The 12,864-nt window shown below is 44.8% G+C and overlaps 1 protein-coding gene across 1 annotated transcript in view; it reads left to right on the top strand.

Moving 5' to 3' along the window:
• Positions 1-5,959: 5,959 nt before the first annotated feature.
• The window catches only part of LOC119459285 (uncharacterized), a 30,801-nt gene continuing 23,896 nt past the window's right edge, over positions 5,960-12,864 (top strand). Inside the window, exon 1 of the mRNA XM_049670075.1 lies at positions 5,960-6,102. Coding sequence (XP_049526032.1) covers positions 6,069-6,102 — 34 coding nt within the window. The 5' untranslated portion in view covers positions 5,960-6,068. The remainder of the gene's footprint in view (positions 6,103-12,864) is intronic.

Raw genomic sequence — 12,864 nt, 5'->3', positions numbered from 1 at the left:
AAAGTTCCGTACTGCGCACTCGCGGGTTCAGCCATGTTTCCGTTAGCACGAATAAATCAGCATCACACGAGGATATAGTAATGTCAAGTTCATCACGATGTTTCATGATGCTCCTAGCATTAGTAAACAAAACCGGAACCGGAAGAGGACAAGCCACCACTTCTCCTCGTTAATTGTTATTTTGGGGTACGCAAGGGGTGGTGTTTTTGCGAACTGCCATGGTGTGTTTGAGCGCGTGTGTTAGAGGCAGGTCCATTCGTATCACTATTTGCATTATTACTGCTTTCAGTTGAAGACAGGATTGCGACATCGTTCACGCACGCTATTGCTACTTCGATCATACGTATAGCACGTATCACTGAAAAACAGTTTATCATATCGAAGATGGTAAGGAGCCGATTATTGTAATTGCTTTCGCAAAATAATCAAACATTTGCGAGCCTGACGAGTAGCAAACGAGAAATCTTCGGTTACAGATATGTTACAGGACCTGAGTTTCGAGCGCTGAAAGAGAATGTTCTGTCGCGTTTTAAAGTTGTAAAACCTGACAATGAGCGGTGTGCACTTATTTTCCAGGTAGGGTGCACCTAAACGGTGTGCTCGTTCAATTGCGTCTGTAATTAAATTGCTATCAATGTGTTGTGTTAGAAGGCTGATAATCTTTTCTTCACTTTTGCTCCATGATTCATTAATATCAGTTAGACCAAAGAAAACAAGGTTGTTGCGGCGAGGCCTGTCCTCAAGCTCATTTAGGCGAAAGTTGATGTCGTTATTCTGTCGCGTTATATCGGAAATAGATATCTGCGCGACATGAACAGCATTTTCAATATGGTCAATGGTACCAGTTCTGGCCTCGACATTTAGCAACCTTTCGCCCATCAAGGTAAACTTTTCTTCTAGCGATTTCTGTGCCTCCTTGACATCGTTTACGGTGGTCAACAGATCCGCCTGTCCCTGAGTTAGACTGCTCGTCTGGCGTTTCAAATCTTTTAAAAGCGCGAAGATTGCGCGGTTCTATAGAAAACAGGCTCGACGAAATATGGACTAAAGTGAAGGTTTACCAACAATCGTTGAGAGATATTCGCCCAAATAATGCATGAATTTGAGATGGGTGCGAAGGGCCTCCCACATCGCGTATGTGAATCGTATATTCCATATTTTGCGCGGACTATAGGTTTAAAATTAGTCAAATACTGCCCTATCTATCGAAGGTAAACTTCTTCCGCTAAAGATACGACGATACGCTTGTTTCTCTGCAACTTTTTCTACTAGAATACGTTGTGTCATTGTCGGTATTTAAAAATAAAAGAATCAGGTAGGTAAAAAGAACTATCGCATAAAGTTTCCTCACTGGTGAACTATCTAGACGGCCATTACTCTTGTCCCACTAATAAGTGACGACATTTTGACATAAACCTAGACCACATGAGCAACTTCAGCATCGATCGGAAATATTATAACAAGCCCATCTTTGTACCCCGTACCCGTCGAATCAGTGTAGCCAGGTATACAACCGGCAATCTCGTGGTATTCGGCACCTGTTTTTATCGCAGGTGTCCACTCCATGTAAACCAACTTTTATAAAGAATCGGCTACGAATTTAGGAATCTTGAAATCAAAAGAAAGATGTAATGGTCAGCGTGACAAATCCGTATTTCTCACAGACCGCCATTACACAGACAGAAATGAACTTGCAATATTTCATTGACTCCTCGAAACGAATTTAACTGAATTTTGGGGTTTCACGTGCCAAAACCACGATCTGATATTGAGGCGGCACTCCGTAATGGGGGACTCCGGATTAATTTTGACCACCAGTGGATCTTTAACGTGCACCCAATGCACGAGACACTGGAGTTTTTGCATTTCACCTCCATCGAAATGCCGCCGCCGCAACCTCGCGCTTAGCAGCACAACACCATAGCCTCTAAGCCACCACAGCGGGTACTTACTGAAACAACAGACTAGTAAAATAGCAATGAAACAAACACAATTCGAAGGATTCCAAAAAACGTCCTCGTGAAGGCTTTCGTTTCCACTGATAAAACGCTTTCTCGCCGCGGTGGATGGCTTTGACCAACAGGCCAAAACAATGAACATGAATACACAGTAGCATCTTCCGGCCCTGAGATTTGCTTTGCCCAGACCGCCTTAATAAGCAACCACAAACAAGTGCACCGATGCCCCCTAAAGCTTATCTCAACTCCTACGCAGAGAAATGCTAATTAGCTTTGGCTTCTGATTTAATCTCGGCCGTCTGTTGACCGCGGACGGGTGGCATTGAACGAGGTCTCTCACAAGGGCGGCTGAAGCCCCCCACACGTCGCGTTCTGCTCGTGCAAAGGGCCTTGCATTGCATGGCGTAGCGTGCAAGAGCGGTGATGAGCAAACAGACTCATTAAATAGAACAAGTGAGAGGAAATGCCCCACTGCCGGCTTTTGTGAAGCGTTTGAGGACAAGGCAACCTTCTGAAATAGGTATGGTTTAACGGAAGACTAGACACTGGGTGTGCCTGTGGGCGATGTACAGAGATACACCGTAGTAAAAGGCGTTGCCTGGCTGTAAGACCAAATTGCGAGTATTAGGCTAGGAAATGACAACGACCTCTATGAAAACAAGCACCAACAACAAACTTTCTCACAGGAAGAGGACGACTAGCTTCTTCTAGAGAAATGAACACTGGTGTGATGGGTATTCTTTTTCAAGTTGGTGCTGCATATTCTGTTTTATACGCATAGTGTTGCATAGTGAGGCTACAGTGAGCCGTAGCCCGACATCAAGACTAATGTATTAATGTGAATATATACGACTAACACAGTGAATTTGTTGAGACAATGAACGTTTTGGTGATTGTATAATGGGGTTTTAGGTGCCAAAACCCAGATCTGATTATGAGGCACGCCGTAGTGGACGACTCCGGAAGAATTTAGATCACCTGAGGTTCTTTAACGTGCAATTAAATCTAAGTACACGGGCGTTTCGCATTTCGCCCTCATCGCAATGCGGCTGCCTTGGCCGGGAATTCGATCTCGCTGACCTCGCGCTTAGCAGCCCAACACCATTGCCACTAAGCAACCACGGCGGGTAACGTTTTTTGGTCACTCTTGCCGATAAATTCCTACTAAAGCTTCCAATTTAAGGGTCCAATATTTCCATCACCTGGGCTTGCTGGCAATCCCACGAGGCTGTCAGACTTTCTGAACTGCATTATGCCCATATTTTGTACTCTTACTTAACATTACTTCGGTAGACCGGGCTTTAAAATTACCTGTACCAAAATTTTCTAAGCACAATGAAAAGTAATGTTAAAACAGTGACCACTCCATCGTGACTTTGAGGCCTGGCGGCTCCACCACATCACCGCGACGTACAAACAATTACTTAAGGCGTGGAATAGGCCCTGTGGACATTCAAAGGCGTGATCGTTACTGTAATATGTGAAGGGCTCAGATCAGCACATTATCGAGCTCGTGTGCTTAGCTTACGATTTCTTGTATGAGTTGGTATGATTGCACGACAATCTGAGCGTGTACTGCACCTGATCTGAAAATGTGCCAAAATGTCCCACCCAACCCGACTTGTTTTCTTTCTTTTTTGAGTAGGTAATGTGCTACAACCTGCCGGGGCAGTTTTCCTGCATGACACTGGATCAAATATGGCACGACGCCAAAGTTATCCGTGTCCTTCCCCGCGTTCTAGTTTTTATTTCTCCCCGTGCGCGAGTGCACGTCGGCGCGGACAAGGTTGAGGCGACCCCGTTATCGGAGCAACAGCCTTTCCGACATCGCGAGACGCCCGCCTAGAGCTGGTTCGTTCGGCACGGGCCTTGGTAGTGTCATTCCATTTTGCCTGCGCTGTCTCAACAAAACCATGCACTGTTGCGGAGGCCGTAGCAACCGATGTCAGCTAAGTAGGGCTGGCTATCGTGAACGTAGGCATTTCAGAAAAGCGTGATATTTCGAAAGGGAACCAGACTAGAAAGTTCCTCAGGCTGTTGGCTATTTACGCCGAACCGTGCGAACTAGTCGCCACACGGCAAAAGGCCGGATGGACACGAATAATGCCATGAGACTGAGGGTGAATGAAATTCCGCAGCGAATCATATGGGCCTGCGTTCTTTAGGCCGCAGTACTTACACTTATCAAAAAAAAACGGTTGCAGTAGTTACTAGCTTTAGATTACTAATTACCATGTATGTTACTAACGTGTCAGTAACTGTGGTAAGTAATGGTAGCGTTAGTAACACTTTGCTAAATATGAAACAGTAGTAAAATTACGGTGCTCTTGTACCGACTCCTAAACCTAGTGACAGTCCGTATCACAATGTTAGTTTTTAAAGCTTTACTGATGTCGATCTTATGTATGTAACTAGGAATTGTGGGTCATAAATACGTCCCTTTCATACCAGATAATACACAAGTAAAGCGATGAAGCTGAACCACATGCTAATTTTACTTCAGTACACTAATAAATAATTCTGCATACAAGGAGCATGAGCTGTAGATTACTTACTTACATAATTAGAGAGCAGGTATTGCAGAACATGACAAACAGGCTGGTACACGGACATGTCACGAGTTGCAGCGAGCATTCCAAAGTTTCTGGGACCTCACATTGGGCCGGCGCGAACCTATAAAATTGGATGAACACAGTTTGGTTATCAAATATTGCACAATAGTTAATGTAAGGTAATGTAAGAAACTACAGTTCATTTAAATTTGGCACCAAGACTACAATCACGCAGCACAATACATCATGGGCAACATGAGGGAGTAGCGCTTACTAACTTATCTCGACTGTGCCATTAAAGCTCCAGCTTTACTAAATACCTATTAACAAGTTGGTAACGGTTTTTTTTTGATGTAGTAACTGCTTGGGTTACTAACGTGTTGCGTGAAATGCGAAATTGCCTGCTAGAATTTTTTTTTAAGATTGTAGGTGCTGATTTCGCCTACACGTTTCGAGCGCTTATTATTTTTTTTTACATATACATCACTTGTGTTTTCAGTAGTGTTTCTTGTGCGCTTCTGTATTCCAGCCAATCCTTGCAGAAGAAGTTATTACGAACAAAAACCTTTTGAACACGGCGCCTAGTTTTTTTCTTCTTTATGTTAAGACGACCTATGACACGTAAGGTGGGTTTTACATTGTTAAAAAAAACTATTCTCTATCTCACGTTCTGCCTTTTTTGATGTGGCGTCGTCCAGAATCTGCCCTAACGAGCAGCTACACCATAAGTAGTTTTGGTGAGTACAAGCCCGAGGTCCCCAATTCGATAAAACGCTCTTATGCCCGATCTGTTTGGCAGTGCTTACATCACCGAATCGTGATGTTATATATTTCCGAGCACAGGCGGTCGGCCCACAGCGAACAGCACTTGCCAAAGAAAAGCTTTGTGAATTCCATCCTGTATTTTTCACTTTCAGTTCTGTGTGCTTGGCTTCGGTATAGAAGTATGCCGACGTGGATCCATTGGTCCGGCACAGAAAGTTAGGCGAAGTGAAGGACGACATATGCAAGGTGATGTTTTAGTCATCCTTTCAATTCATCTGAGCCCTTACCACAAAAAATTCACAAAATGTTCTTACGCTAAAGGTCCTCGTAAGATGTCAGCCAATCATGATGTGGAATATACTATTAACGAAGACAACCGACCAATGGCAAACAGTTTTTTACCAAGTAAACGTTTTAGAAATTAGGCCAGTTGTCTTCTGAGCAGTTTCTTCCAACTTCTAAGCAGATGACGGCTGCTACCATGCCGTAGCACCACTGCACGGATACTGTGAGAACGAGCGCGCGCTCGTCGATTGTGATCTGACAAGGACGACTAGACGGAAAAGTAACGAGAGTGAAAGTCGTCCGACCGTGAATCACTGGGGCCTTCATCACCGACCACGTGGACGCGTGTCCCTATAAGAGCTGCCACGCCGTGGACGCAGCTTTAATAAACAAGTGAGCATCCGCGTATGTCGAAACTCACGTAGCGCGTAGTTCTCTGTCTCTTTGAGCTTTTGGATCGTGTCTACTGAAGGATAGACTTACCAGGCCCTACATTTGCAGTGGAAGCATGCAGAAGTTTCAGAACGTTGTTTCCGTCTTAGGTGAGTACACGCTTATGTTGCCCATCAAGGCAGTACTTGAGCAGCCACTTGTTCTTACGAAGGAGGCCCGCCATCTGCCGGCCAATATCGCAGGCGCGTGCTCTTTAGCAAGAGTTCTAGCGTAAGAGGCTTTTATTATTACTGGCCGAGGTTTCTTACTGCTCAAAGGCCGCGTATAATTCCATTTATTCAGCAGCGCGAATTTTTTTAGTGATATCTGCGCAACGCAATTAAGCTTCCTACGGAGACAATGAATACACGCTAATATACTGTTAATCTGTGCGAAAGTAAGGAGAAAACATTCCGCTCTTGAAAATGGTGAGCATGGTGCTCGTGTTTGCGGTGTTATTTGTACTCTGGGGCTGCTACCTAATCTGCCGTTGAAAAGAAAAGTGTACAATCAGTCCAATCTACCGGTGCTAACATATGGGGCAGAAAATTGGAGGTCAACAAATAATCTCAAGAACAATTTAAGCACCGCACAAAGAGAGATGGAACGAAAAATGTTAGGCCTAACGTTAAGAGACAGGAAGAGAGCGGCGTGGGTCAGAGAGCAAACGGGGATAGCCAATATTCTAGTTGACATTAAGAGGAAAAAATGGAGCTGGGCAGGCCATATAATGTGTAGGATGGATAACCGGTGAACCATTAGAGTTACAGAATGGATACCAAGAGAAGGAAAGAGCAGTTGAGGACGGCAGGAAACTAGGTGGGGGGATGAAGTTAGGAAATTTGCAGGCGCAAGTTGGAATCAGCTAGCGCAAGACAGGGGTAATTGGAGATCGCAGGGAGAGGCTTTCGTCCTGCAGTGGACATAAATATACACTGCTGATGATGATGAAAGTTTTTCCTAAATTACACCACGCATCTAATTCCATAGTGGTCGCCATAGATAACATTTGTGCCCCTTTTTCTCAGAGCTTCCGGTAACCCCTTTGCATACGTTCAAATCATTTGTGCATCTGCACTTTATACGTTTGGTTACCTCTTGATAAGGGCTTATTTCGTAGCAAACACCTGATTCCTTGCCTATGTTCAAATACTCCTTTCAGGAGCATTTATCGCAGCGGCTACAATTCGGAGACAAATGACACTGTGCAATTTTCCTTTCCTTTCCCAAGCGAACTTCCTTGATTGGCAGCACCTTTTGCGTTAGTGGAGTAGTAAATTTTGTTAAAATCCAAGAGTTGAAGTCGCGGTCACTCTACAGTGTGTAAATTTTATCACAGCAGCACTTAGACGCTAAAACCTGGTTGTGCTGTTTCCGTCGTCCGCCCTGTCCGTGATGTCGCCGCCAGGATTATTCCGAATTTGCGCTTACTTTAGAATTGATTTTAGGAGCGAATTTCAGCAAATCCAGAGGCGGGATGTAATACTATTGAATGCGACCGGTCACTGGCAAAGAATCCGATGAAGGTAAAAGCTTTGTGAATTTAGCCCCTGCTCCTCAGCTTTATTCTCTTCATGTGGCGATGAAGTGAGAAAAAAAAAACCTGCACAGAGCCGTAGCCCCTTGGAATCTAACTGCTGGCGCTGCGGCAATGTGCAAGTGAGACCACGATGCACCAACCACGGAGCTACCACTAATGTCCTTCATTGCATAGAAATACTGCCGCCGAAGCTGGGTAAATGTTTTGTACAATGCAGTAACACCAAAAACATAACCGCCCGCACAAAAAATTTACCGAACAGTCGCCAAAAATCAAAACTTAGGGCAAGACGTAAACATGCGTGCAGAAGCAGACACCACTTAAGAACGAGATCAAATGTGCTAGCCATGATCCTTACTGACCAGAAAAGTCACTAGACGGACCATAAGGTATAGCTATACGGGCTCGATGGTAGGTCATCTAATTTGTTGTAGCACCTGCACAACAACACGGACACAGCAATCACATAGGGCACCACACAGTGCTATAGACAACAATGGTGCTGTGTGTTGTCGCGTGTGCGTGCTGTGTTCGTATTGTTGGTCGCCCACTACAAGGCAAAATAGACGCGCTAGTTGGTACACGTTCATCTCCGTAGAATATGCCCTCTTTGTGTGTGTCAGATGTGGTGCTTCAGAACATGAACGAAGTTGAACACTTCACCAGTGTCTTCTGGGAAAGCGGGCTATTTCTAGCGTGGTGAATCAGCCTAACTTTCGAATGTGTGACACAATGGTCAGCCTTGGTAATTTATGCAGAGTTTTCCACGCGACGCCGACTCTGACAGTGAATGGGTGCGCCTTTGCACACATTATGGAGGCGACGTTGTGCGCATGTGAAAGAATTTCTTCTTGACAAGATAGAGCTGTCCAATTTGGGAGACTGTTGCTATCGCTGTGAGTTTCGAGCTGCAGAAATCACTCAAGTTCCTTTACTTTTACATGAACAAGGCCCATTTGGTATGTAGTATAATTAGGTTTTGGTGATTAGTCTAGTGCCTACCGCATTTTTTTTCTTTTCCTAGGGATACCCTAGACGATATCGCAAACGAATAATTCCTTTCTTGACAACGATTTCTGTTTCTACAAAGAAGAACCTTCAAAACGCCACTTCGTCGTCTTGGCGCTGGCTTTACTTTTTCTGTTCTGCTATTATTCGGTTCCCTGAAGTTGAGCACATAGACATGAAAATTTGATGATGTATTAAGGAGCTACGCTTGCACTAGACCCTGTACTCAGTTAAATGTGGTTTTAATGCTAAATTCAGACCGCCTCGCCTTTTTTTGCCAACTTAAGTCCAATTTGTGTGTTTTCTTTTTCTGTTCTTCTTTCCCTTCATTTCAACGATATAAACATTTAACAGTTATTTTTACTGCCCCTGGTATGCTCTACTATCGCTTGGAATATTTCTTCAATGCTGAAACATCCACACTCTTCACATTTCTGCAAAACAATTATTGGTCCATCCCCCAGATTGGTTATTCGTACGGACAAATAAGGTTCTATTCCACTTCACTCATAGTAGATCTTGGAGCCGGGTTTTATAATGCCTGACAGTTTCTTCAGTGAACTCATTGAGGCACACTCATCCTTACATTATTATTAAACTCACCAATACTTACACAATATCCAAAGTCTGTACAAGGTTCACATGAGAGTGCATTCCTTCAGCTTCGAAATATCATATCACACACTGAACGAAGTACACACAAACACGACCTACGAGTCTATGCCACTGTACTTTCGAGCTGTGCATATACGCATGCACGTGGCACTGAGTATGTAAAAATCAAGGATACTGTAGCTTACTTAAAGGTGTCCTCAAGGCAAAAAATATGTTAACGTCGTGGGCTGAACACCAATCTAGAAACAACGCACCGCATGTTTCGAGAGAACAAAACACTTAGCCTAAAAAAAATTGCGTCTGATGTTTGCGTTTCTCTAGCGCATTCCCACGAATAACTAAATAAGAATAAATAGATGAATAAAATAAAAATTGGCTGCAGCTTAGCTCACCTAACGCTGGATATGCAAAGCGAAAGCTTGGTTTAGCCTGGTTAAGTCTTGGTTTAACTTGGTTAGCCTTGATTTAGCTGTAATTATTATACTAAGGTATACACTCATCGATATAAGCCAGGCATAAATTATAAGCTGATAAGTACGTCCAAGCGTTTTGCGAGCCGAACGGCTAGCTCTTCCTCAGACTCCGACGCTAGCTTCGCGCGCTTGGCATTCCGGACGCTCTCCAGTGAAGCAGTTCGCCGGGCGAAAGACGCGTGTCAGACGCCGCTTGCGGCGTGGTCAGACGCCGGTAAGACGCCGCGGGGTGGTCAGACCACGGCCGCTGGATAAAAAAAACTTTTTTTTTATCCAGCGGCCGTGGTGAGACCATAGAGAAAGAAACGCTGCCAGCTGCGGCGGTTGCTAGGCAGCGGCTCAGCTCGCGGTGCTGCCACCGGTTACAGCGAAACGGCGAGAATGCGACCAGTGTAGCATCACAACAGGTAGTTGTGATGTTGATTACGCCATTACCGCCCTTGACTGGCGTTGGCATGTAAAGCAGCGCCTGAAAGCCGTGCTACGTAAACAGCGCTTGCGTGTAGGCTCCCTAGTGCTACGGTTCTTTCTTTTTTTTCCCTCTGTTATGGCGGCAAAGCGCAACGGCATGGATATAAACCGAGCCTTGCGGAAATTTTGCTTACCGGCAGTAGTGGTTTAGCGGCTATAGCATTAAGATGCAAGCAGGAGGTCGCGGGATCAAAGTCCGGCCGCTGCGACCGCATTACGTTGAGGGCGAAATGCAAAAACTCCCGTGTGCCGTCTATTGGATGCACGTTTAATATACCCAGCTTGTGAAAATTATTCCGGAGTCCCTCCCTACGGCGTGCATCACAATCAGATCGTGGTTTTCGCAAGTGAAAGACCAACAATTCTTCTTTTTTGAATTTTGCTTGTCACCCGCAAATCCACGCTCTGGCGCACCCATTGCCACTTGATGGCGTAACAACATGACAGCAACCAGTGTGCCCTCCTGGATCCTAATTTACTCTTGCGAAACTTACTAAACTTTACTCTTGCTTTCCTTCCGACAGGAACAAAAAATGAATGGTAAAATGAGCCTTCGCTTCCTCTCGTGTCACAACGAATACAAAGCATCCGAAATCGAGCGCGCGCCAGTCTCAGTGGCCATGAAGTCACAAAAATGGTTTCATTTCATTTGTCTGATGGCACCAGATAATTTGCATTGAACCAGATGGAATGCATTGGCGTTCCAGTTTCACCTTTCGAGAAAACACATGTATTTTTGTATTGCAGCACACAAGTAACTGGAACACCAATGCATTTCGTCGTACACTTTCAAAATTAATATCTCGAAACTGGTACGTTCCACAGAACTCGTTTCAAGTGAAAACGCCCTGCGAAATCACCGGCTATAATTCGTAGATCGAAATGTGTGCAGTGTAGTAATTATTTTAAAAACTTGTGGACCATAATTGTGTTACTTGTTTAATTAAGCATCTTGATTCTCGTAGAAGTAATGGGCGCCTTATCGAATATTTTGATCGCAATAACAATAGGCGCGCCAGCTCAAAACATTCAAGAGCATCCGCTTTCGCCATTCCCCATACGTCTTACGTACAATACAGGCGTTAAACCTAGGCCCGAAATATGGCAGGCTATTCGAAAAGGGGTATAGCAAGCAGTATGAAACGCCCTGGTAAACACCCGAGCAGTGAGGATGCAAACGGGATCCGAAACGAGAGGATGTGCCAGTTGTGTAACAATTACGCATGTACACGCAGCCTTTCCCCCTCCAATGCCTGTGACGGTTTCAACGCATTCGTTACACCGCGCCAGGAATCGCGCGAACAAATCAAGCGCAAGCTCCCCGAATGGGAACTGTCAAAGATATGCGCAGCGTTATACGGTGGTCGGCGTAGTGCGGAAAATATAAGTTCGGCAATATACATATCGGCATCTCTCTGCTCTTACTCCTCACACGTATATAAATAAATAACTCGCGCATATATATAACAAGCAACCCCCTCAGGCCGACCTCTCTGCATTTCGTATCATTAAACTTCTCCCTCTCTCTCTCCCTCACACATCATTACCACGCATAACACATTCCGCATCACTCTGACTGCCCTATTAATGCTACGCATAACTTGCAGTTCCTCTCATGTAGGTTTCATTTAATTTTGATGCGAAAGCTTCAAATCACCCATTGAGCGAAAAAGCTGCAGACTGTCGTCTGGAACAGCGAAATTTCACCTAAATTCTCATTGGCTGCGATGCCACGTCACGTGCGCGACGTTGACGTAACAGACCGGGCGAATGGAAACAGCTGTTGCTGCGATGGCGCGCCACCGCACGACGGGCCGCTAGAGGAACTTTCCGTGTGTTCGAGGGCATCTTTCACACTCGGAAAAACACTTTTGTGTAGCACGTATTGAGCAACAGAAAGCTGTATGTGGATTTTTTCTTGTTGCTCTAAAATTTTCTCCTTGACACTTTTCATCTTATTGTAATATTTGAGACTTTGAATAATTAATTAAGACTAGTAACGTAATTAGACGTAATGCTAAAAATAATCTGAGTAGCTCCAAGCAACGCAAAAAGCAGTACCTCGGTTCTGTGCAGCTACGTGGCCTTTTCATATTTTCAAAACTTGGTGCATGATTGTTGGGACACCCACAGTATATCGGCACGGTCGAAAATGCTTTTAAACGTGAGCTGAACTACGACGTCTCATACGACCCCTTGACTCGAGCTACCAATCTTTAAGTTCACATTGGTCGTCTCGATAAAGGAGTTTTCTGAAGAAGCATAAAAAAGAACTACTTTGAGCGACAACGCTCACGGCAAGAGTCACTCTTGCTTTTTCACGAACAGAAACTGAAAGCGCCTCGAAGAATTGACAGCGGAGCTAAGTCTTTAAAGAATAGTGGCGCGTCTCTTTTTCGGTTAGTAAACGTTTCTTTACTTTGTGAATCGCAGTTTCGGTTTCCGCATCTTGGCAATTGGGAAATGCTGTAGCACGGATGCATTTGCGCCAATCACATAAATGAACCGGTAACTCGGCGTCCTTGCATCATTGGTCTATTTACGGCAAGCATACGTTGTCCTGGCTATCGCATTGAGGGGCACCGAATGGAATGCGTTTTCCTTGCTGGGAAAGCGTGCATCACAGCTGTAGAGGCAGATACGGCAGTTGTTGCAGCAGGTGTCAGCCCGCCATCTGCACCGGATGCCCCCCACTCAGGCACGCTGCACTACACCGTGTACGGAAAGAGCATGCTTAACCGACGTATCTTAACTTGAAACAAGCA

This window comes from Dermacentor silvarum, chromosome 7 (genome assembly GCF_013339745.2).
Source record: "Dermacentor silvarum isolate Dsil-2018 chromosome 7, BIME_Dsil_1.4, whole genome shotgun sequence".
Lineage (NCBI taxonomy): Eukaryota > Metazoa > Arthropoda > Arachnida > Ixodida > Ixodidae > Dermacentor > Dermacentor silvarum.
This window is presented reverse-complemented; position numbering and strand designations above follow the sequence as displayed.